General features: G+C 43.0%; 4 protein-coding genes across 6 annotated transcripts; 2 read left to right on the forward strand and 2 right to left on the reverse strand.

The window, feature by feature from the left end:
* Positions 1 to 634: 634 nt before the first annotated feature.
* igsf5a (immunoglobulin superfamily, member 5a) lies at positions 635 to 7,635 on the reverse strand. Of its 3 annotated transcripts, none has more exons than XM_047020858.1 (9): positions 7,470 to 7,635; positions 7,014 to 7,093; positions 5,929 to 6,237; positions 3,152 to 3,442; positions 2,613 to 2,741; positions 2,286 to 2,310; positions 2,075 to 2,169; positions 1,871 to 1,938; positions 635 to 1,726 (listed from the first exon to the last, which is right to left on the reverse strand). In XM_047020858.1, the coding sequence occupies exons 2-9, from the start codon at positions 7,063 to 7,065 to the stop codon at positions 1,616 to 1,618; spliced, it is 1,080 nt and encodes a 359-aa protein (XP_046876814.1). In that variant the 5' UTR covers positions 7,066 to 7,093; positions 7,470 to 7,635; the 3' UTR covers positions 635 to 1,615. The 3 variants fall into 3 exon arrangements, with proteins under 3 accessions (XP_046876814.1, XP_046876813.1, XP_046876812.1); XM_047020857.1 differs by having other exon boundaries at positions 1,871 to 1,941; positions 7,402 to 7,634; XM_047020856.1 differs by having other exon boundaries at positions 1,871 to 1,941; positions 7,470 to 7,633.
* A 2,559-nt stretch (positions 7,636 to 10,194) lies between these two features.
* LOC124468048 (guided entry of tail-anchored proteins factor 1-like) lies at positions 10,195 to 13,841 on the reverse strand. Its single transcript, XM_047020608.1, has 5 exons — positions 13,422 to 13,841; positions 12,621 to 12,786; positions 11,245 to 11,312; positions 10,961 to 11,075; positions 10,195 to 10,493 (listed from the first exon to the last, which is right to left on the reverse strand). The coding sequence occupies exons 1-5, from the start codon at positions 13,509 to 13,511 to the stop codon at positions 10,417 to 10,419; spliced, it is 516 nt and encodes a 171-aa protein (XP_046876564.1). The 5' UTR covers positions 13,512 to 13,841; the 3' UTR covers positions 10,195 to 10,416.
* Positions 13,842 to 13,984: 143 nt separating this feature from the next.
* Positions 13,985 to 17,289, forward strand: si:ch73-1a9.3 (non-histone chromosomal protein HMG-like). Its single transcript, XM_047020609.1, has 6 exons — positions 13,985 to 14,177; positions 15,501 to 15,527; positions 15,707 to 15,736; positions 15,856 to 15,897; positions 15,997 to 16,104; positions 16,274 to 17,289. Exons 1-6 carry the CDS (start codon positions 14,160 to 14,162, stop codon positions 16,334 to 16,336), a joined length of 288 nt encoding a protein of 95 aa, XP_046876565.1. The 5' UTR covers positions 13,985 to 14,159; the 3' UTR covers positions 16,337 to 17,289.
* A 777-nt stretch (positions 17,290 to 18,066) lies between these two features.
* mipepb (mitochondrial intermediate peptidase b) lies at positions 18,067 to 25,503 on the forward strand. The gene is made up of 19 exons (XM_047020361.1): positions 18,067 to 18,449; positions 18,648 to 18,821; positions 18,923 to 19,011; positions 19,112 to 19,198; positions 19,322 to 19,385; positions 19,586 to 19,768; positions 19,976 to 20,132; positions 20,276 to 20,324; positions 20,412 to 20,472; positions 20,569 to 20,621; positions 20,867 to 21,020; positions 21,176 to 21,253; positions 21,398 to 21,602; positions 21,794 to 21,903; positions 22,376 to 22,450; positions 22,565 to 22,681; positions 23,181 to 23,302; positions 23,815 to 23,888; positions 24,806 to 25,503. The coding sequence occupies exons 1-19, from the start codon at positions 18,312 to 18,314 to the stop codon at positions 24,895 to 24,897; spliced, it is 2,082 nt and encodes a 693-aa protein (XP_046876317.1). The 5' UTR covers positions 18,067 to 18,311; the 3' UTR covers positions 24,898 to 25,503.
* The last annotated feature ends 253 nt before the right edge of the window (positions 25,504 to 25,756 follow it).

Raw genomic sequence — 25,756 nt, forward strand, 5'->3', positions numbered from 1 at the left:
ACACGTTCCATACCGGCTCTTAGTTAGTCTGCCATTTTATACTGTCCCTGGGGAAGCCATTAGCCTTCTTCTCTCCCATTGATTCACTGCAGCCTGTCCTCACATCAAAGGGGGAGGCTTGTGAAATGTACTGGAATGCTGCAAAGAAACTATACGGTGGATGAACCACATTACAATGTTTCAGTCATTAAATTGGAGGAAGTACACCGTGGGCTCCAGGTTTATGGCCAACCGTCTATATGTGCTCTGTGGCTTCTCGGAGCCAATGTAAACACATCATCAATTCTCTTTAATTGCTTCATGAGTCAACGATATCTGCGAGCAACGTTGTGGATGCCACGGCGCAGCTTCAGTACGCTCCGTGAGGTGATGGAACACTGAGATCCACGTGGTAGGCCTGATGGAGCCTACTTCCCTGTCTGAATTTGGATGTGGAGAACGTCCCTTCTTAGAGACCTGACCCTTTGTGTGGGGTCAATCAACTGCCTTCCCTCGTGACAGTGATGAGCTCACATGGAGGGCAGAAAACGGCTTACTGATGATGTCACTTGACTTGACACACATTACAACTGGAGGTCTTGTCGTGTAATGTGCATGTAATACAACTCGTGTAGTCCAGATCTGACAACAGGGATAATAAATAGGAATGTTTATTTCAGATTCAGTTTAAGACATTGATTTGATGGGCCCGTGATGAGGACAGCTAAGCATCATATGGAACAGCTAAGCATCATATGGAAGACCTTTCAGGCATATGTTACAAACAGGGTTTAAACAGGGTATGTCACTTCTCAATGCTTGTCTTAGCATACCATCTTTTCATAATGCATGTCATTAGCAAAATGTACTGATAGCTCCAGTGCAAAGCGTAAATATAGCCAAGAGAGATAAAGAAAGAGAGACAGGGATACTGCAACGAAGCCAGATGCAGCTTTATAGCTTGAAGGAAGATTTTTTTTGAGCTCTGCAACTCACTGTCATAAAGGCCTTATTCAATCAGGCCGATTTTACGAGGGCCACAGCGGTAGAGGTACAGTGTGTAGATAGGTATGTGGCTGTGGGTGGACAAGCTTTGAGCCAGACAGAGTTATGGAGCCCTCTGTTGAACTCACTGCACCCTGTGTAGGATCACGCAGCATCAATCACTTTGTCAGTGTTTGCATCACACAGCCTGGCATGGCACAAATGGATCCAAGAACATGGAGTCATGTCTTCAGCACTCAAATGCCAGAAGTCAGTCTCCCTAAGAGTTTATTTAACTATCAACAATATGAAGGAGATGTACATGTGCTGCAGTCATTGCGCTCCATAAAAGTGACATCAGTTTTCTTTAGGAGGTTACTTTCCACACTGAGGTGCTTATCTCTTGAGAACTTCTTCTAGAACTAAGAAGAGTTGTGAGTTTGGCCCCTAGCTCCAAGGCGAGGTTGAAAGTTTGAGGCAAATTCCAGCATGGTAGATTTCACTACAACCAAAGCTTTATAAAGTAGTTTTTCGAAACATATACAGCTTTGTCCAAATGGTTGTTGATGTTTCGTCATGGTAAAAGAGTTTATGCTTGCGTGCTATATCAGCTTTCAAGTCTCAGTTCAGCCAGGGATGTTGTAAGCTCTCTTCAGACTATAGTAGCATGCCGGTGATTCTTGATTCCATTCCCATCGAGGGTGTTGGTTGCTCTCATGTGAACATTTGAAGTCTGGTTACTATTCAAAATATCAGGAATGTGCTAGAAAAAGAAAAAAAGAAAAGCAAAAACAATATCAGACATTTGATCATTTTCCACCTAAATAATTTTTGAACCTGAAAAGAATTCATTCACATAGCACCCCAGAATTGCAGTCAACTGCAAGTGTAAGAGCTTTTTCAGTACCGTTACAAATGTGCTTGAACCGTTTGTCTGGCTGTATCCACTGTCATTGAAGTCACTGGGAGGTATATCTGCTGGAAAAGAGAGAAATGTCACTTTCCAGGAAAACATTTTGTAGAGGTATGAGTAGCACAGTGTATATGACAAGTTGAGTTGTGTGTGTGTGTGTGTGTGTTTGTGTGTGCATGCACCCGGGTACATTCTTACTAGTTTGACCGTCTGCCACATATCCGAGGTTAACTTGACCAGGCTTCTGTCGACTTCCACTGACAATACTCAACTGACTCTGTGTCCTTGCTCTCCTGCAAGACAACGTTAAAACAACCAAAATACCTTATAAGTAACTGTCGCATAGGCCTTCGTTGTGCAGGTGATAGTATTTAAAAGTTCAAACAAAAAAACTTTTTATTGACCTTACCTCATCTCTTCCTCATAGCTTGATTCTAGAATGGACCAGGAAGAAAGCAATGAATCACCATGGTTCCTTAATTGGTATGGATGAAAGTGTAAAATGCTTAATGCTTGTGCAATATATTCCATTATCGAAGCTGTAATCTATTCACGTTATTGATTAAGAACTTGGCCCAGGAGTGCAGGGAAGGAACCCATGGTCAGAGGTCCTATCTAATGAAAACCTGTCCCCTGTCCAATTGTGGTTTTGTCCTGAACACCAGCGTGTTAGATAATGGACTGACACAGCATAACCATAACTCTGCTACCAGCTAGAAGCAGGCGTGTTACTCACTTGCTTTTTTCCTGCGTTTGCAACAGAAGACGATTCCAAGAATGAGCAACACCAACAGAGCAAATCCACCAATGGATACGACCACAGCTATTAGCACGGTCCAATCAGTGGGCGCAGGAACCGGAGCCTCTGGAAGATAGGGCAACATCAGGGAGAACATTCTCAAACTTCACTTTGTTTCAGAGAAGATGCACCCGATGTGATGCCAAATAATAGATCTGAAGTCAAATCAACCAGAAAAAAGGTCAAATGTACCTTTGAAATACAGTATTTACAAAGTGTACAATGCAGTCGTCAGTGCACATGTTACGTATCCAAACAGAGTGATACAGTGTGAACCCTTGGGCACAACTGACAACTGCATTGAATCAATAAGTAAGCACATACCTGCATAAATATTAACTTTAATAGGTAATTCATGGCAGTAATAAGTGATTATGAAAACATTAGAAGCAGTTGGGGACATGGCATGTAGGAAGGGTAGGTTGTAAGTGAACAGGGAAGATGATATTTGGTGCACAGTGAGTGGGCTTTCTTACCAACCACCATGTAGATGGTGCTGGTCAGCGGGGCGGTCAGCGCAGGTATGCTAGCCCGACACTCCACAGGGGCGGACACGTCGCCGCGGATCCGTAGGACGCTGGTGGCGTTGAACATGCTGCCCTGGAGCTCACTGCTGCTGTTGTAGAGGCTCCTGTCCACCACACTGCCGTTCTTGGCCCAGCTCAGCTCGGGAGCGGGAAACCAGCCGGGCGCCACGCACCACAGCTCGGCCAGGCTTCCCTCGGTCACCGTCACGTTGGTCCCGACAATGGCCACCGTGCCACTCTCTGGGGGGGGGGGGGGGACACAAGAAGATACTGGGACCGTGAGCACCGCGGTGAGGGACATTGAAGGGTTGCCACAGGAACGGGGACCACAGAGGTCTAGCTAGTTTGGGGGATGACACAGATAATCCCTGGTACATGTTTGTGACCAAACCAACAGTAGAGTGGTTCCTTTTTGAGCATCAGTGCCCATACTCAGTATCCCTTTACCCTGGTCTGAAATGTACACAATCAATGCAATCTCTATGTTGATGTGGCCGACATGTTGGCCCTGAGCTGGGAGCACTGACACAGGGACTGTGTTTGTAATCAGGGAGAGCAAAATCAGTTGAATGAGATGGAGTCCCTGCACCATAGGACCGGGAACAAATCGATATCCAATCAAAGCCATCCAATAGAACCCGATGTTCCACAAGCAGATTATTGTCTGGTTAAGCCCTCTGTACATCAGAATCACTCCGAGGGAAAAGTGGTGGTGGATGAAGCAGGTGTGCGTTTGATTAGGGTTATTACTCTAGCAGAGACCAAGGTTTGAATGGTCGGGTTGTCACATGACAAGAGCCCCTGGGGGGGAGGGGGGGGGCTGTACGGGGTGAATCGTCAGGCATGGAGTAAATGGAAACCCTCTGAATGTTGTCACAGATCAATGTGTTGTAGCAACCTGTCACACAAGTCCACATGAGCACTGCTGGACCATTCAATCTGCTGATATACCACAATGACTGGTGATAACTCAATAACTGATGTCATTCAGGCCTTAAGACATTCGCCTAGTTTAAATGTGTAAACATATTGTGTTTGATATGCACCCCAGGCCTGTTTCTTTGAACCATCTCTGGGAATCTGATGTCAAACTTTCATTCTTTCATTTTTGTCGCTCCCATCATGTGGAAACAGAGTTGGGTTCAGTGGAAGTCTGCCCCTCATGAATATGCATGTACCAGTCTTTTAGACAGTACATAACTGCAGAGCCCTACAAGGAATTTGCATATCTACAATATGTTTCCCATATGTTTCCTTCCTGTCAACTTTATCCGCCCTAGCAGAATGTTCACAGCTCTCTGTTCAGTTTCAGTCCAATTCCACACATTTCCTGCTGAAAGAAAATCCTTTTTGAATCGTAAGACCCAACCCTGAAGGACTGTGATAGCAAATAAAATAAGGTGTGTCTTACACAGAGTGTGAGGTGTCTAAATGGATTTATGTACAAGCAGTATGTAACCTGAGTCATTGTGTCCATTAGTTATACTAGGAGAGCAAGCAGCTGGGAAGGAGAAAACAATGTGTGTGTGTGTGTGTTTGTGTGTGTGTGTGTGTGCTCGTGTGTGTGTGTGTGTGTGTGTGTGTGTGTGTGCATGTGTGCGCATGTGTGTGTGTGCGCGCGTGCATGTGTGCATGTGTGCAATATACATTTACAGTAAGTGTGCATGTGTGTGCATAATGTGATTCCACTGCCTCTGCATCTACCAGTCTGTCTAATCCTATACCATTGCCTAAAAGCCCTGTGCACTGTATTTGCTGATTGTGGACGATGAATGCCTGTGCATGTAATTCACTTAGAAAAGTCTGTCTGTGCAGTTCCTGCCATCAGCAGACCAGGGCTGTGCAATCTCCACTAGTGTTAATGAGTGATCACCTCCAAGATTTCATCAACAGTGTCTGGTTATATGGACTTGGTCCGTAAGTTATTTATGACACATGTCAATTTAGCAACAATGGCAAATGAGCTGGACAGGGAAAATCAGAGGCTAGTCACATGGGATGTGGTGCAGAATGGACTGTTTGAGCTGCAGTGGCAGAAAACATTGTGGCAGAAAACCAGTTTGCCCTTCATTTACAGCACCAATATGGCAGATACTGGCATATCAAGCGGATAACAATTATACTAGGATTTGTGTATTTAAAAATATATATTTTCTTTACACCAATAGGAAACCAGCCAAATGAGAAAGCACATTCTACAGGGCAGGAAACATGTCAAAGGTGTTATGAGGAAAAACGATGGTCAGGTATGTGGAGCTTGATATGAATGTGCCTCTCTACTAGGGTAGCCAACCGATTCCTGCTTTTGTGTTTCTGCTAAGAAAACGAGTACAAGGAGCAGGAGAAGCAGATCTCCATCCCTCCTTCCCAACCTCCTTGCGATGGGAGCATATTACAGTGTGTGCTACTGCCTTCCAGGGGCCAAATGAGTCATTACACCAGCGTCCCACCATAGTGTCCCAGAGCCTACTGTGCGTTGGAGCCTGGGTGTCAAGCTACAGTTGTTTTCGCATAAACAGAGAGGTTGTATTCTTTCAGTTCATAACCATTACTAGCCAACCTGACAGACGTCAGCTCTGAGGAATGCAAGATTGCGAGATCAAGCTACTCGTGAAAGCCTCAGCACCAGTGAACACCTGCTTGTATACTAAGACATCCAGTATACGTCAAGGTCCGAGCCTCCTGTACTGGGCCTGGCCCTGGAAGCAGAAGAGGGGAGCCCCTACCTTGGACAGACATTTGGGCCACCACGGTCTGGATGTTCTGGACATCGCAGCTGACAGCGCCTGAGTCGTTTCTCTGGACTTCCTGTATGATGAACTCCCAGCGCTGAGTGGTGCCGCTGGAGAAGTTGGTGGCGGAGAAGCGCTGAGAGTTCCCCAGGACACCGCTCTGCATGGAGATGGTGATAGCCAGGCGGCCGTTGATCAGCCAGCCCATCACCTCAAAGTCCCCCTCCAGGCTGCAGTTGAAGCGGGCTTTGGAGCCCTGGAGGACGAATGCGTTCAGGGGCTCCAGCTGGACACCTGACACCTCTGAGGAGATGGACACAGAGGTGGTGTGGAGAACGATCATATACTTTACATACTGTCGTCTTTTTCTGAAGCTATGAGTCAACGACACATCAATTGAATCATCATGAGGAGTAATTGTGAAGGTGTTAAAAGAGGGTGTGAAGACTGAAACTCAGATTAATGGCAACTTGGACCATCGTGTACAGATTTACCGGTTTGTGAAGGATTGTGCTATATTCATGTGTTTGCTGCCAACACCACGCCCTCAGAAGAGTAAACACAGCAAGCCCTCTTGGCTTTTTGTTCTGCCAAACTGCAGTTTCGTCAAACCCACCCAGGTGTGTGAAACGTGATAATCAGAGGAACAACTTCTGTCTCTTTCTCTAAGATTGATATTCTTAGTCTGAATATTTTCAGACGCAGTATGTTTTTTGTATCTTTGTAATGGGAAAACGGTAACGTCGTGTTTGTGTACAGTTTGATCTGTATGTAAATGATTTGGCGAGAGATCTTTGATTGGCTTGAAATAAATGTTTTGAAGGTAACTTTCAGTGATGTATCCCGCAGACCAAGTGAGAGATCATTCCCCTGCATTGGTGTGATAAACATAAGAAGAACCCTGACTTCAGTTAATCCTTTCTAAACAAAGATAGAATGACCAGTGTAAGATGAAGCAAGTATATTATCAGGCAGGAATGTATAACATGTCATCAGACCTCCTATGCTCATTCTGTGAACTAAACCTGTGATGTTTTATCTTCCAAACACCTGTTTAAAAGATAATTAGATGTTCTCACCTCCAGTTAAGTAGAGTAGAAGCAGTGCGTAGAACTTGTGAAGACTTGCCATGTTGCCCAGCTAAAGCTCATGCTGTTTTCTGATAACACAAAACAAACACTAAGTCAATGGTACAACTACCGGTAACATTTTGCATACTCCTCTGTCCTTGAAAAAAAAAGTGCGCACACAAACACACACATACACACACATACACACACATACACAATTGTTATTGCTAGCCACAAACATAAAATATCTTATTGTTTACTCAACAAAACTGTGACCAGACATGGGAAATGCGAGTTTACAATACAGTTCTGTCCTATCCTGTACGATACAGTACAATGCGTAGACTGCCATACTTCCTGTATAGAATACATGAAACCAAATGAAGGTAATCCTTACGCTGTAGTTCTCAAATTCCTCGGTTGACAATTCCTGTCGAATTTCAGACCCAACGTCAACCAACTTACTTTTAGCAGTCTTGCTTGGTGATGGCTAAATGAACCCAAGCTGAATATCCTGTTGATTCATCTTTGAGAGCGAGATCACCTGCTTCCTGACTTCCTGATGTATTTCTCCCTATGGAGTTCACGCCTATCACAGTTTTCTTATGAGTCCAAAGAACAATTGTGAGTTGTAAAACCCTTGATGGAGGGCTTGTTTGAGTATGTGTTCAAGTGGGTATTTCAGCATTTGTGTGCGTTTGTGTTTGCGTGAGTGTTGAAACTTAACCAGATGGTTATCAGGAAGTCAGCTAAGGTGGGCTGTCTACCCAAAGGATTTGGGGGCTGTGACCCCATGACACACTGAGTGAGGTGATTGCTTCTGATTACATGTGTTGGCAGACACTCCCATGAAAGGCAATTAAATACTCACACCCAATGTGTCACTGTGGTGGTGATTTAAGAGTAAGAAGGCTTCGCATGCTGATTGCCAGAAGGTGATTTGATCTTTACCAACAAGTCATGTCACAGGCTACACATTTCCTTTCCAACAGCACACGTGGTTAAAGGTTAAAGACAGCAGTCCTAACACGATACACAAAAGGTCCAGCTTTGGGCTTCAACCAACCAGTGGAAGGACCTTGGCAGTGGTAGGGTGATATCACAGTGGACAGGTGTGGTCTGAGAGAAGGTGTCATCTTCCTCGCTGGCGTCCATCAGAGTTCACACTCCTGCTGCGGGGCATGGCACGGAGCTGTGACGCACATCTGATGAGTGCTGACGGGAGGCCCACATCAAGTTCAGCGACAAGGTCAACCAGACCTTGTCTGAATGTGCTGTGGTCAGAGTCGTCGGGAGTTAAACGGACGATTCCTGTTACGGGATGTACGATTCCAGTCTGATTCCGAGGAAGTTTCAAATCTAAATTAAATAAATGTCGGATTATCTGTATTTGAATTGACATCAGAGTATCAATACTTTTTTTTAAACAGAGAATCTCAGAAGATGAAAATCATATTTGGTGACATATAAGGTGTAGTTACCCATTTTTACCAAAAGAGGACGCTATGTGGTTGTGGTATAAGCACAAGTCATCCAAACCTGGTTCAAATTGTATTTGAAATCCTTTGAGTCTGGTCTTGCTTGAGACTGCCAATAGGGTGATGTAGTTGGGGTTATTCTCTTCCAAATTAAAAGGAAAGGTTCTCCTTGAGATCATTTTTATACCTTACAGTTCAGAGCTTTTCCATCAGGGCGGTGTGTGGCAGGCCTCTTTCCCTCTTTTGAATTTAGGAAGGACCAAGCCAACCGAATGACATACCTCATCTTTCTCATGGATGATCTCTAGCACTACACATTGGCATGAAAGAGTACTACAACAGCCCTGGAGAAAACGCATGCATCCAATGCATAGACATACAGTCTATGATATAATGGCACATATTCAAATACAGTCTATGGTTAGGATATAAATATAAACGTATATATTTTTTAACACTACATGCATGACATAGTTAACCCCAATAACCCCCTCAGTTGAGAGAGTGAATGTCAATCCTATCTCAGTTTACATAAAAGACAAAGAAATAGGATGTTAAGTCTGTGAAATTCGAATGTGTGCTCATTTAAATAAAGGGTCTGCTGACCGCATCTGAATGGGCTTTGTCACACAACACAGGCACAAAAGGCTACAGTATGATGTTCGATATGATGTCACTAGACCACAAGAAGAAAACAAATTCAAAAAGCACAACGGCGGCCATCATGGAAGCGAGGCCCAGCCTACAGCCAGTCTGGCCCTTCAGACAGCCAACGTATAGAGCTGGAATGTCTCCAGACACAGCTGGTATTGTACGGGGAAAGGAGAGCAGACAACCATGAAAAACAGGAAGTAGATAGTGGGGGAGGGGCGGCAGTGGGAGTCCCCTCCATATGGCGTGTGCACAGGAGTAATGAGTCCTTTCCGCCATTAGACCTCCTGTGTCCTAGAGAGCATACGTTAGAAGCCTTAAAGCCTAGCTCTCCCATTGTCTCGTAAGGGTTGACTTTGTATCTTTGCTTTGCTGTTCTGTTGCCTCTATTGAGAGTTAGTCATTAAGAATCAGCTATGCTCTATCACCCTTCATTCACAGGCTAACGAAGCAACGGGAGTGGTCCTACTGCCAGACAATGATCTCAATAACAAAAGGAGAGACTATCAGGGAATGCGCTGTTGTGTTTTGTGTGTGTGTGCATTCATTTAATTGGAATAGTTATCATGCTGATCAATAGTTAGAAGCTAGTTATGCCCCGGGCTTAGCTGAGGGTCATTCAGCCTGCTGCAGGCCAGGACAGGGGCTTTCTAGTCTCTACTGAGGTTATTGTCCCCAGCTAACTGAACTGCAAAGGTCTGATTCTCTATGAGCTGTACTGCCATTTCAAAACTGCGACCATGCTCTTATCTGTATTGAACTAAAGGTTTTACAAATGTGCTTTTCATAGGTATGTTGAAATGAAGGCATGGAATGACATGGGTTAAAAAAAAATGCAAGGATATGGGCGCTGTAAATAAACATTCTAACCATAACATCACAAATAAAAGACTATAAACTTTCTTAAAAAAAACTCAGTTTAGTCATAGCAAAAATACTTAAATAGTTGGTGGCACATGGTGACACACAGAATCTTGTTAGTTTCTTCCATTTAGTCCAGAGACACAAAAAATTACTTAGTGAAACTTCAGATATTAGAAATCAAAACCAAAATACACATCTATGTATGAAAATACTTTATTTAAACACTTTCATATCAAATGACATACATGAGAACAATTGCAAATATTTATTTAGTGCATCATTTGGTCACAATAGACAGCAAAATGGCCCTTTACTCTCCAGTTTCTCCACAGGAAGTGCTCATCCACAGGAAGTGCTCATCCACAGAAAGTGCTCATCCACAGGAAGTGCTCATCCACAGGAAGTGCTGAGTCCTCAGCTCATCGCCCCACAGCTTGGAGCACAATGGCGACCACCTTGTTACATACAACGAGCCAGCAGGTGACTCCAACCCCACCTGAAAAACATGAGAAGAGGTTTCCACAACAGCCCCATTACAATGACACTAGCACATTTGAGACACAGCTAAATGTTCAAAGACAATACGGTATTTATAATATGGAGAACATCAATTAAGACCAATTTAATCCAAAACATGTTTTTTACCCAGCTCACAGAAAGAGATTTAATAAAAGGAACAAAAAAAACTCCCCGGATCTGGTAGTGTACGTAATATCGTTGTAAACCCTCATTTGAAGGTTAAAATACCTTTCAGCTCAGGCCAGGCACTGTCGTTTTCTTGCGAACAACATTGCATTTCTACCAATGATAATCCTTCACGTAAATAGCTACAGCCTAATAGTGTGTAGCGTAGAAATGGTAAGCATAAACACTTATGTCACTGTGTGTGTGTCCTTGAATGGTGACCCTGAGCCACTGGTGGTTCATACAGCCCCTCTCAAGGCAGGCAATAATCTGGCTTACCTGCCACTCCAGATGGGAAGGCCACCATTCGCTCCAGAGGAGAAATCCACTTACTGGGGAGCACAGTCACTGGGTCAGCACAGTAGTGCCAGATCAAAGAGATCATCAACACGGCCTGGGAAATAGAAAAATAAAGGGATTGTAGAGAGAGTAAGAGACATAGTCACACTCCCGCCCCTCTCCCCCACTATCTTCTCACGATCCTCATTGAGGAAGTAGTGTGTCGAATGAATGTTCAAATTACTTCCCACACATTCTTTATATTTCAGTGTGACATCGCATACCTGTAGTAGATAGTACACAATGTTAACAACCCCTTTTGTTTTTGCTTGCTGTGCTGTTCTGGACTTCACTGTAAACCAAAAGGGAGAAGACAACTTCAGCGTAATGTTTGTGTTAAGCTGTCACACGCACACACAGTAAGGCTGTTTATCACAGGAGTGCTGGAGGACCAACAGGTGAGACTGAATGACAGCTGGCTAAGAGGGTGGGGATAGAGAGAGATGGGAAAAGTTGCCCCTCCTCAAAAGAAGCTTTGGTCAAGCCACAGGAAATGTGTCATGTCAGAGGTCACCTTTGCCTTCATCCTCCTGGTGCTCTACAAAGGAAGATTATGGGAGGTCTTTCATCCAATCCCCTCCACAGATACGCCTTTCACTTAGTCACACCGCACCTCTTATAATGCAATAACTTTAAAAACACAAATTTCACACAGTGTCGTCTAACATTTCAACATTAATGCTAAGTGTTGGAAAAAACATGCAACTTGGCCCCTTTAGAGTTCTGCTTTTCATAGTGTTTGTATAACAGTGAGCTGAGTGTGGACTTGGATAAGTTATTAAACTGTGGCAGGGTAGGTAGTTTGTAAAGAATAGAGCGTTTCCTGAAATGGAGACCCCACTCCCTACTCCTTATGGTCCTGTCAATGCCCAAGAGTCTGGGCGGGAAAATTAACCAACGAGAGAGAAACAAGAGTGAGAGAGAGAGCGAAGGAGGGGTGGACTAGAAGCTGCAGCTGTAACGGTAGCCCCCCCATGTCAACGCGCCACTGTTATCTAAGGCCCGCCCACAAATCCCACTTTTTTCCTCTATTCTTCCCTCCTTCCTTCACATACATTTGCCGCCTAGTGACCCACAGACAGATGGTGCAATGTGTATGTTAACGCCGGACTTTTCCCGCCTACAAACCCTGACGAGAGAGGAGTAATAATCACAAAAACAAATATATTTCAGTCACTTAAACCTACAAGGAATATAAAAGGCAGGCTCGGGTAATATGATGATACATATTTACACAGTTATACAATTTGACACAACTACCCAAGCGGAATACAAATCTGTCTGGATGGACTCACTTTCACCCTATGGCATTAGGCAATATAAAGGCTAAACTGGTCCACTTGTTTATGACTATTAAGGACATTAAAGGGTCTGCTGGAGAGGATATTCCATGTAACACATGAGATGTGGGGTATACAACATCACAGAAGGAAAAGAACAAATATAAATCTATTCATTTAGCAGACACTTGCATCCAAAGTAAAGTAGGTGGGGGGGCGGGGGGATTACACTCTCTTGATCTGCAGTCAAATGCTCAACCACTGAGCTACACCTGTTTTGTGAAATAACATGGTTAGGCACAAAGACCTGTGTGTCTTACCAAACGTTGTCAACTGGTCGGTCATCTTGTTGATCTTGCGCTCGAGTCGCGCGTACCTAGCAAAGTCGTCCATCATACTGATCGATGAAAGCTCCTTCTTCATGTCCTGAATCTTGCCCCTCATCTCCACCTCCTGCTCTGCATTCCTCTGAAACACTCTGGATAACTGACATAAAAAGGGAACAGGGAAAAACATATTTAATAGTAAATATTTGTTGAAAGGAACAGTGAACTGCACAGAGGTGTGACATGCATAACATGAAGGTTAAGGATTGATTTATAGAGACTAGAGGGATTAGAATGGATCCTTTGCAGATTAAGAGGGATTAATATATGCTATAGTAATTGACCCAAGGGCAGCATATGCTACTTTTGTGTTTCTATGGACAGTTAACCTACACTATACACTAATCTTAGTCCATTAGGTATCCTAACCATGGTGTTTATAGGCTGGCTTTCAGACATCATCTTGAATGCATTTCCTGCACATGATTATCTTGCCTTTTAAAACAGCAACTAAATTAGGTTTTGGGGCTAAATATGTATGTTTAATGTATAACAATCGGACTATATAATGTCTACTAGTTAAGGGTGCAATACGCACTCAACATGGTACAACGACGACATTGCTATAAATAGTTGACATGTTTAAACCGAGAGACGTTGAAGTAATTCCCACACAAGCAGAAAAATGAACATAATGTCCTAATACAGACTGGCCGACATTGCAACTGAGCAGTCACGGATTTAAATGGTCAACGAGCTACATTAACCGTCTCGGTGTAAATATAGACTACTCACATGGGAGGAAATGGACGGCAACATTATTTTGACGAGGTTGCACAAGATCACAGATCCTAAAACCAGTAACCAGACATACCCGGTCGCCATTTTCCCCCGATTATTTACACCAGCCGTTGCTACTACAGCAGCACATCCCCTGTCTTAACCGGCATTTTAGCCATTTTCGTTTATGTCTTTAATGCCACGTCCATTATTTTTGTATGATAAATGCGCATCCAAGGCATGTTTGTGTCGCACTTTGAGCTGGATGTGTGATGTTATTTTAATTCTCAAATATAATAATAAACAGGTCGTTTACATCAAACAATTGGACACGGTTTGACGCAGTAGGTTACAATATCTCCCAAAAAATTATAAATGAGTCGGTCCGGTTCCCCATACACCCAAAGGTTGCACAGAAAGGACAAATAAATATAGATCTGATTGGCATGTAAGAATACCCACACAGGTATCTCGCTAAGATTTGAAAACGTGTTGACGACTCCTCAGACCAATCAATGGCTACCCAGGGGCGGAGAGAGCCTTGTCCATCAGGTTGGGGCTATAATGAAATGAATAGGGAGGGAGGGGGAGAATCCAATCCGGTTTGAGCTAGTTTTTGTTCCAATGGAACATTAACGTCTTGCTACGCCGTAATAGAACGTACTGTTTGAATCTTTTACTGAACATTGAACGGTATTTTCTTGCTTCTCTCTTTTGCATTTCTCTATTTTTTTATACAAACGCAAGCCAGCCATGCCTAAAAGGAGCAAAGTGAGTAAAATAAGATCGTTAAAATAATGCATCTATAGATTATAATAAATATTTCATGAAATACTGTATTTAAGCGACACGTAGGCTGTAGTTGTTCAAATGTAGCAACAATGTGGTCTATTTTGGTTTGCGCGCAATGGCAACATTGTTGCACTGCTCTATGCACGTATCGGTTTAAAACGTATCCCTCTGTTTTGATCCGGGAAGTGGCGGGTTCTTGTTCATGCAGTGATTTTATACTTTGATAAGTATGACATGTAAAATATATAAAAAATGTTTTACGGCAAGTGGATTTTTATAAACGTTTATTTTCCACTGGCAATGTCGTGGTTGTTTACAAATAAGACTTTAGCTTGTAACCAGACAAAGAGGCGTAGGTAGCCGCGTCGTGAGATGGCATTTCTGCAGAGAAAGTTGGAGGCAGCGATTATTTAGTGAAAAGAACGTCGCATGTATGTGTTCATGAGTTTAGTTTTTAGAATGCCCTTCTGCACAAACCTACATGTGGAATAGCCGTTCCAGATGCAATCTAATTTCTGGACAGTACTGATGTCCAATGCATAGTAGGCGGAGAACCAAGACTGACTCTAAGGCTCTTCTCAAAGGGCATGAAGTGTTGGTGTCATGGCCACCCTTTTGAGAAAGATGAACACCCGACGACTTATTTGTCAATAGGCTAACCATTGCAATTTTCAGATACATTTTAATGAATGCATGTCAATGCACAAGTGCACACATTTGCATTTATTTAAATCATAATATTATCCCGTGCTTTCATTAGAGTGCCTCTTCGTGTTTTTGTTTGCTCGTGCCAGTTCGGGGTTATGCAATGGCGAGTCTACGACATCACAGCGCCGCTCTTGTTGCTGGGGATTCTAGTCGATTCTGTAACCATTCGGAGAATCGCTGAGGGTGTCGGAGTGCGAAATTCGAATGAATGGCGGGAACAGATATCACACTGGTCGGTGTGGAGCTAGTCTGGCAAGTCCCATTTATTACAAGCGAACGAATGCGTCGGTAGGAGGCGGAGTCGGTGTTCCCCTCCTCTTCAAAGCGAGCAGGGAGGGCTTGTTGTAATCTAATCATTGGCGATTGGGTAAATTTTTATCTAGGAATAGCATATCCGTTTTTATTGTAAATGAGTGATATCTGTGGAACCACTTATGAATTTTTTAAATAATTTTCCTGGTATTTTCTGGTTACGTAGCCTGTTCATTATACGCGACCATTGGCATTTAAACGGCCCCTCCCCCTTCAGTAAACTCGCTGTTAAGATGCTGTAGTCTTACAATTATATTAATTGTATTTTTTTTATTATCACAGGCTAACAATGACGCTGAGGCAGTGGAGGTAAATAATCAAAACCGTTATTAAATTTAATTATTTGCATTACATCTGTGAAGACTGTACTTTGTTGTTACCAAGGAAGCTTTAACTTACGATACAATACAACAACAACTCCACTAGAGGTCAGCATCAGCCCACTTGATAACTAAACTTTCCAAATGTTTTTTTGAAATATTTTGCAGCCCAAAAGGAGATCGGAGAGGTTGGTAAATGTAAGTATATTCCCAACATCTAAGATTAATTTAGAATCAACTTCCTCTTCTTTCTCCTCATACTCAATGATGACTATGATGGAAGTCAACAAAACGTTTTTTTTATTTTTTTATTACAGAAACCCACAACCACAACCACAAAAGCAGAGCCAAAGCCAAAGGTAAAATAAGTCTTTGTATTAAAATAGTTACTCCTAAGAGATGGTTGAAAGTCAAAGGCCAAGATCGTGTTTCAACTTTTCAAACATGTACACTTGCAGAAGGCACCTGCTAAGCCCAAAAAAGCAAAGGAGGTAGAGAAAGCTAAGCCTGAGGAGAAGAAGGAGGACGTTCCCGCTGAGAATGGAGAAGCCAAAGCCGAAGAAGAGGTAAGGGGCTTCTGGGATTGTAGTTTTTAGTTTGTTATTGAAAATTTGTTTTTGTTAAAAGTTATTCTCAAACGTTAATTTGACAATACAAATCACAGATCTTGCACAAGATAGTCACGGTAAGGCACATAAACTGTTGCAGAAATGTCATCGATGTTTGTCATTTTAGGCACCAGCCACGGAAGAAGCTGAACAGAAAGAAGAGGAGGAGGAGGAGGAGGCAGCAGAATAGCATCTCTTAAACCACATCTTTTATCAGTGCTCCCTGTACCTCTTTTTCTTGTACAATTCAGGGGAATATTTTTATCAACTATTTTCTAAAAGCAGGTTTTTTAGTAGTTTGATTGTAGAAACACATTTTTTTATGAAACAAAAAGTACATTTGGAGACGGGGGATTTCATCGCATCCCACATTTTTTGCATCTCCAAAACAATTACGGTCATTGTAAATGTCAATGGTTTTATTTTCAATGTTGGGGAGGGAAGGGACTGGTTGATGCATTAAGAACAATGCAAGCCCATCGTTTACAGGAGTCTGAAACAACTGAGAGAGCTTGCCTGAGAGACTAACATTCCATAGGCTATATGAGGGACGGTAAATGTAACCTGTATTGTAGAGGGCGGGGCGGAATTACTCAAGGGGAAACGCATTGTTTTATTGTTTATAATGAGGACAAAAAGTGTTTTAGAATGTTTGTAAGCTGTGTTCCATATGTTAAATCTTGTACTCATGCAGTTTTTTCTTAACCATTCTGCAAAATAAACCTATTCCCTAGTACTGGATTTCTCCCTATATCAGGCCTGTGCATTGCGTGTATTAGTTTTGTCTCCGTTCTGTGATAGCATCGCAATAAATTTGTATAGCTGCTGTGAAAAGGGTTTTCAAACTTTCTAAATGCAGTGTGTAATGGTACATTATGAGGATGGTTAAAAAAAAAAAGATATGTGTTTTTAGCCAAGATAATGACGTACATAACAGTGTGAAACATACCGTGAGTTCCTCAGATTCCATGAGACAAACTGTACATCCACCTGACCTGTCAGATACACATACCAGCAGTAGCAATATTCATGTGGGTTTTTAGGTATAAAGTACAAGTGTACAGTTTTTCCTTTGTTTATAGATGTTTCTCTGTGTAATGATTGGTATGAACAAAACAATAAAATATTGTAATTGTTTGCTCATTGTGTGTCATACATGAATTGTGTTAATAGTATCTACAAAGGTTTCTGAGTGCTAACCCATAACTCAGAATATACCCTCTTGTGGAGATCGGAAATATAGTGTTAACTGAGTTGTTGATTAAAGAAATTGTATCTACACATTTTAAAATACAAAACTTGACTGTCTCAGCCTATAATTAATGGGATACCCTACCGAAGGGGATAGTTAACTTTAGCATTGTTTCAATCAGATCTGTTGACCATTTCCATAGCCTATTTTAGTTAATGTAAAGTCACACAATTCCCCTAAAAAAATGCATGTTTTTAGATCACCACTCTCGGATATCCACTAACATCAGCACCAAGGACAGCACCCCCAACTGCTTCAGCCAACTTAAGAAAGTTATAGCACAGTTTAGTTCAGGTTTGGGGGTTCTTGCTAATTTTCATTAAACGTCTTTAAATGTCAATTTATTTACGATGACACCGTTGCAGCTGTAAAGTGAACCTATATTTGTAAGCTTTTGTACATTTCGTCATGTGTTGGGGGCATTCCCGAGACAGCCTACGTCATATAAGTAAAATAATTTCCGCAGTTTTGTTGCTTTTGTACAAACTCGTTGTATGTATTTGTGACTAAAGAACAATGAACTGGTTTATGTTTTCATTTTATTTTAGGACTATGTTATATATATTTTTATCGTGACAACCAGCCGCATTGTCTTTAATGTTGTTGGCCAGGTTGAACTAGCGAAAGTACTGGCTAGAATAAGAAAATACCTTTATGTGGATGTAAACACGACTCGGTGACCTGCGTTAGCCAACCTTTAGTGTAGTAATGAATGGGACCTTAAATGTAAATAACTAAATACGCGTAACAGTCCACACTTTCTCATCATAGCTAGTTATCTAAGGGAACAACAGCACCAAGCGCAAGCGTGCATAATATGTGCACTGCATAGGCTATGCATAGCCTACAATGTTAGATCTTACCCATGAGAACCCAATGAGAGCCAGGGTCATCACGATTTGATATTTGAAAAATGTTGGTTTGTCAAAGCTTAGTTAGTATTCTGAGGAATAACACAAGGACATTATCACGACATGTCACAACGTGGTCCCCGGTCGGAGCTGCTTTCAATGCACAGCAGAGGAGATCCGAAGTGTCTCAGAAAAACGTGGTACGTTCTCTCTCAACACAGCGTCGGAGTTTCAAAAAGCTGACCAGCTACATGTTCCAGACAACAGTGCACTAGCCCACATAGACGTGGACCTGGGTTTCCCCATTTGTCGAGTAGGCTACATCACTCATTAGGTCGGACGAGGAAGTTATCATTGACCTTTATAATTTAATTTAGGCATGCATTTCCTTTGCTCAGGGATTGTTTGGTATACCAGAGTTGAGCACCCCTGAAGGTTTCCAGGTGGCCCAGCAGCGAGCACTCAAAGAAACGGAGAAACTGGTTGACAGAGCCTGCCGCTGTCCAACAGGTGTACTTACAGTGGAGTCCTTCGACCAGTTGTCAGACAGCTTGTGCAAAGTAGCAGACTTGGTAAACGCAACATTCGACATTCTCAAAAAGTACCACTTTTACCAATACATAACCTCCGTTACGACAAGTATATTGTAACCTGCTGTTTGTACTCCTTGCAGGCAGATTTTGTCAAAGTTGGGCATCCAGATCCTTCGTTTCGCGATGCTGCTGAGAAAGCATGCTTAAACATTGGTACAGTCGTAGAAAAGTATGATCCTGCCCCGCCCAGTCCAGTAGCCAAATCAGACTGATTACAAGCAACTTTTGCAAGTGTTTGTCATGATGTTTCATGTCTCCTCTCATGATAGGTTGAACACAAATGTTGAGCTGTGTAGAAGTCTCAAGAACCTATTGGATAACAACAAGGTTCTGGAGTCCTTGGATCCAGATACGAGGTGTGTAGGCCTACTATACGTTGCTAACTTGTCTTCATTGTAATACTTGTCTTGGGCATAAGTGGGCAAAAACATATTAAAAGGAACATCTAAAATGGTGTTTTGTCTTCTGATATTTTTCAGGCGAGTTGCAGAACTGTTCATGTTTGATTTTGAGATTAGTGGAATTCACCTGGATGAATCAAAGGTTTGTAACAATCACAAACAGTCACAACAGTGCACAGTATATTCTAATATACCATCGGAATACCTCATCATACACATGGATATGCAGTGGAATTCCTCTGAATACCAATGCTCTGCTGAACAGTAACTAACTCACCAAAGCTCATTTTGTCGCAGAACCTGAACATTACCTCCCATTGTTTTTTGTGTCTTTTTTAACAGAGAAGCAAGGCTGTCAATCTCAACGTCAAACTCCTGGATCTAAACAATGAGTTTTTGAATGGCTGTAATATGCCCAACAGGGTAGAGAAGAGTGTTCTTCCAGAGCATATCCGACACTGTTTCTCCATAGATGGCAACTGCATCCAGATAGGAGGATTCCATGCAGACTCTCCTGATGAACTGGCATGTGTCTCTCCATTGGGTTCCCATTCATTTAGCTGTTGTTGGTGCTAGGTTTGCATGTGGCAAATAATTGAAATTGCATCTAGTTATGCTTAATGGCCCATTAACTCACTGCATACTGGGTGTTTAAGACCTTCAGCCTTCACTTGTTAGTAGTTAACAAACGTTGTCCGAAGCTGCTATCTTTGTGCGTGTTCTTTTTCATAGGTCCGGGAAGCTGCATATAAGATCTTTCTGTACCCCAACCCCAGTCTGATGCTTTGCCTGGATGAGCTGCTAGCTTGTAGGGATGAGCTTGCCAAGCTAGTGGGTTATGAGTCATTTGCACATAGGGCCTTGAAGGGAACCATGGCTAAGAACCCAGGTAAATGGACCTCTGGGCATGTTTGTGAAGGTTCTGTCACTTGTAAAGGATGGAGATGGAAGTCAACAGCAAGTGGAGATGTGTATAACATTTTGGATATTTCAATGCTGACGAGTATTTTCCATTTTGTGTTTCGTTTTCAGAGACTGTAATGAAATTCCTTGAATTGCTGACAGACAAACTCTCAGACGGGTATGTTATTGTGTCACCAAGAAGCACTGACACAATCTCACTGAAAACCTGCACTCTCGTGTGACATGTTCAATTTCTCTGCCACAGAACTGCCAAAGATTTCAGTATGATGAGGCAGGTGAAGGTCAAAATGAACACCAGAAGTACGGTGAGTCTTCATCCCATGTAGACAGCTTTCAAAGTAATGTATTAGAAGATGTTGGACAACCAGGTTATTACAGTTTCTAAATATGCTTTTTCCCAGGAGCTAATGCCATGGGACCACCCCTACTTCAGTTGTGCTGTGCGAGCGGAAAGGTAAACGATCAGTGATGAGTTGTTCTGTTGTTTAGTTCGTTTCGTTTGTTTATCTGAGGTGAAAGGCAGTTTGTCAGAAAACTGAAGAGTATGTTGGAACCACCTGTCTTTGAACTCTAGAGGGGGCTGCGTTGCTTTAAGTCTCCGCTATGTTGTTAGGACTCCTTAGCAACCCTCTATCAACCCGTGTTACCAAATATTTGCTGACGTAGCATGACCTGGTGTAACGTCTAATGTCATTGCAGGTATAATATCGAGCCCAGTCAGTATAGTCCCTACTTTTCATTGGGGGCCTGTATGGAGGGTCTTAACGGCCTGTTCAGCCAGCTGCTGGGGGTCTCCTTCCAGACACAGCAGCCCATGACTGGGGAGGTGTGGAGCGAGGACGTCCGCAAGCTGGTGAGACCACATATCCGTCGAACAGCAACTCACTCACTACCACTCCCTGCCCAGTCCTGAAAAATATGCTTAAAATATGCTATGGACAGCAGACTCATTTCTACCCCACGACCAGTCGTCCACAGTGGTTTCATCCCATTGTCCAAACCCTACAGGCGGTGGTTCACCAGACAGAGGGAATCCTGGGATACATCTACTGTGACTTCTTCAGGAGGTCTGACAAACCAAATCAGGTAAGAGACAGGCTCCTGTCTTAAGGTTCTACAGGTGAAGGAAAGTTCCTTAAAACAAAAAAAAACATGCTTGGGACTGAGGGAGTGACATCTGTCTCCCTCTCTCTCCCCACATATCCCCCTGTCCCGGTGTTACCCCCCCAGGACTGCCACTTCACCATTCGAGGGGGGCGGTTGATGGAGGACGGGCAGTACCAGCTCCCCGTGGTGGTGCTGATGCTGAGCCTGCCCCCTCCCACTCGCAGCACCCCCACCCTGCTCACCCCGGGCATGATGGAGAACCTGTTCCATGAGATGGGCCACGCGATGCACTCCATGCTGGGACGCACACGCTACCAGCATGTCACAGGTCAGGACTTTGTCATATGACCGCGGAAGCTTGCACAGTCATTGGTTCACCAGAAATATTGGACGTTTTCATACATCATTTCTAACAGGAAATCATTAGATTTTTTTGGTTCATTAGATAACGTATGTGGTTTTGGTTATGTAACAATGAGCTACATTAATACCATCTGCTTTACCCACTTCTTCCTCCAGGGACTAGATGCTCCACTGACTTTGCGGAGGTTCCCTCCATCCTCATGGAGTACTTTGCCACAGACTATCGTGTTGTGAATCAGTTTGCACGCCACTATCAAACTGGACAGGTGGGACACGCACACATACACGGTTATAGGTATAGGAATACGGGGATAGGTATAGCTTGGTGGTAGCGATTTACCTGCAGTTCAGGAGGTTGCAGGTTTGAATCCCCCCTACCTGACTTTGAATAAATGCGTCCGCTTAAATATATACATTGTTATTATTATATGTTAGGCCCTCTCCCTGTCTTGTATCTCCTAAAACTCCCGTTAACTCACATTGTAATATCTGTTGGTGTGTTTACTGAATGTGTGTACTGTATGTGTGTTGGTTAGGGCTGGGGTTAGTTTATCCTAGTAGACTCACTTACAAACGTGTCCTTAGTTGTTCGAGGGCTCTGTTGTCTATGTCTCTGTCTATACGGCATCCACCTCAGCCCCCATCCAACCCACCAAGCCATCTCATGGAATGGTGTGTTCACAAAGATTTGACTGCACGTTAATGACAACATTTCCTGTTTCGTGCCATCTCTTCCAGCCACTGCCTGAAAGCATGGTGTCTCGCCTCTGTGATTCAAAGAGAATCTGTGGAGCTGCAGACACTCAACTTCAGGTAACTACATAATACAGTTATTACGTCAAGTAGACACACTAGCTTGCTACCAACTACAGCAAATGTAATGATGAACGTTCTAAGGTGAGGCAGAAATGTGTGTGGTTTTTGTAGGTTTTCTATGCAGCTTTGGATCAGGTGTACCATGGAAAACCCCAAAACAGGTCTACAACAGACCTCTTAAAAGAGGTGCAGAAGAAATTCTATGGACTTCCATATGTTCCAAACACTGTAAGTTGATAACACTGTATGTACAGCAAATACTCATAACACTTCTACTGATGAAGGCCTCTTGTGTTTTCCAAGCTAGGGGGACATAGTTACAGTGACTGGCAGGAGCCTCAAGGAGACTATCTTATGACTGTTGTTGCTCCTTCTTGTCTTAAGATCTAAAACCATTCCACTGCCCTGCTGTGAGATATCATGTCCACTGACAAACTGATAAAAAATGTTGGTCCCTTGACATTATTTAAAACCTCAACTGACCAAATAGTCCCAATGGACTAAATGATTTTCTTTATCGCCGTCCATTAGCTGGATGGAATACTATAGCTCACACAAAGGTATACTTTAGAACATAGCTCATATTTTCCTAGTAGAGGTAGAGAGAGCAGACTGGATAAACCAAACATAAAAAAAAAACCTTAAGTTAAAAAGTAATGATATATTAGACCATGTTGCTGTATGTACCAGTGTCGTGTTTTTCGATAATACCTTTTTTCCCCTGCAGGCCTGGCAACTGAGATTCAGCCACCTGATTGGCTACGGGGCTAAGTACTACTCCTACCTCATGTCCCGTGCTGTGGCCTCCATAGTGTGGAGGCAGTGCTTCAGCAAGGACCCCTTTAACCGGTAAGACAGGGTGACATGATTAAATACTTATGTTCCAGTGTTTGTCTCTCTTACTGGGCATGCAATACATCTGTTTGGGGGGCTGTCAGGTTGATCCCTGATTTAGACATAACACTGTCAGCATTTGTAGTCTGAAATCACACCAAAGATCAGTTCTGACAGGAAAAGGAGAACTGTGCATTAGAGGAATGCCAAATCACCTCAGATATCCCTGTGACTCGGACTTGGATTGCACGTCAGAGGATTTTTTATGTTTTAGATATCCAGGATTGATTTGCCTGGAGTGTTATGTCTGCCCCAGCACCGTGCTTTTTGTTTTGTTTGTTGTTCTTTTGCGGGAGCTTGACGCGTGAGGTTCCTATCACTGGCAGTGAAAGCTTAAGCCCGAGTTATCAGCCAAACCACTCTGCCGAGGACGTACGGATGTCTGTACTGGAGCTGACAGAGAGTGCAGGAGCCTTTCATCAACAAGCCTAAACTCTGGTTCCCACACCTTGTCTTTGTGCCTGAAGGGAAATGGGAGAGCGCTACCGCCAGGAGATGTTGGCTCATGGAGGCAGTAAGGAGCCCCTGCTGATGGTGCAAGGTAACACGCTCTCACTCTCATCCCTCCGGACACTTTGCTCCCTCCTTGCGCAATCTGTCGATGAGACACAGGGCATGTAGAGTCAAGTATCTTTTTGTTGTATACTTTTGACTTTCAAAGTCAGCAGAGCTTGGCTGACGCAACCAAATCTGTTGGACGCTCTCGCGTAGCACAGCCGGGGTAAAGTTGCCTTGCTTGTGAAGGGGTTGTATTTTCATAATGATCCTGATGCACAATATTAATTTTGCCAGTGCATTAAGATGAGGCCCAGGCATTGATTGCTTCATGATTACTGTGTTTTGATGGCAGTTGTTCTGCTCTTGATGGGTAAGAACATGTAATAGCTGTATCACTGCTGTAATACTGGTAATCACTATCTCCATATTCCCCCCCCGCCCGCCCCCTGTATTCAGTGTTGGTACTGAGTGACATAAATTACATTTCATAATTATGAAAGGGTAAGACAAGTTGCCAAACCCTCTCTCCCCCCCTAGGAGTCAGTTAAAGCTTTCGCAGTCAATCCTCTATTTAATGCAGTAATTCTCCATCTGTTTCTCAAAGTGGGAGTGAGATGGAGATTCAGCTGTACTTCTGTTCAGAATGGCACATAATACCAGTACTTTCCAGCACTATTTTACTGAAAGCATAAGGGGATTTGGCACCACACTCAGATTACAGTGTCCAATCTAAGTGGAAAGTCTGACCAATTACAACCACTCTAGTAAGACCTGTTGAACTCCTTTCATGACTTGTCCATCAAAGGTAGATATTTGTTCAGGAAAAAGTGTTTGAATCAAGAATAATAGACAGCTTTTCAGAGTAGTCTTTGTTCGTAGAAAATACTTTGCACTTCAAGTAGGTCTTTTGCATAATCTCCTTCTCCCATCTCTCCCTTTCTGTCTTGGGCTACCTTATAGGCATGTTGCAAAGGACCCCTACCATGGAGGAATTGGTAGATGCTTTGGTAGCAGACCTGGATACAACTGAAACCTTGACCGATTTGTCGTGACGTGATTAGACATGCTTTTTTTTTTTTTTTTACTGAACTCTGTCCTCTTTGACCTCATTACACAGATTAACCCCTTAGTGACCTTATCCTGTGTGGACATTTGAAGAGTTCTGAGACTCAATACTTAAGTGCTTGCTATTACTGTTTTTAACCTTTTGACCTCATCTGTAAGGGACACTTCTGTCAAGTATTCAGATACATCCTCAGGAGTGAAGATAACACATTGACATACAGTGGCTCATAGTTAGGCCTGAATGAAATATATTGACTACAAAAGTTTTTTTTTAGGTAAAATGTATTATGCATGGAGTGAGAATGAGGAAATTGGTTCATATAATTTAGTGTGAATGCAGTTCTATATGAAGTTCCTATCCACCAGAATATGAATACAATGGATTGAAATAAAACACATTTTATGTGAAATATAAGAAACTTCATTGACTCCGTTGACAACACTTGGAAACAGAAAACCCTATCAAGGAAGACAGAAGTAAAATGGGGGTATGTGGAGTGGCAGTTCCCAGACTGGCTGTCACCCTGCCAGTGTTTTTGACATGGAGGATAAGGAGGCATCTGTGTTGTGTCTGAGGGATCCTGGAGGGATGGCAGGTAATCAAGACTCACTGGAACGGAGATGAGAGGAAGCGGTTTGCCTCTGCACCTCAAAGAGCTTCACTCCACTGGGATAGAATCAAGCTTCACTCCAATCATTGATTCACCGAATGCAAAAGGTCATTATTGAAAACAGCCTCACAAGTGGGCCTGCATAAGGGGGAAATAATGCCAGGATAATGCTAAAACTGGGGGAAAAAGAAGATATACAATATGCGTCTGTGACATTAACCTTATTGCAGAATCT

Source organism: Hypomesus transpacificus, chromosome 5 (genome assembly GCF_021917145.1).
Source record: "Hypomesus transpacificus isolate Combined female chromosome 5, fHypTra1, whole genome shotgun sequence".
Taxonomy (NCBI): Eukaryota; Metazoa; Chordata; class Actinopteri; order Osmeriformes; family Osmeridae; genus Hypomesus; species Hypomesus transpacificus.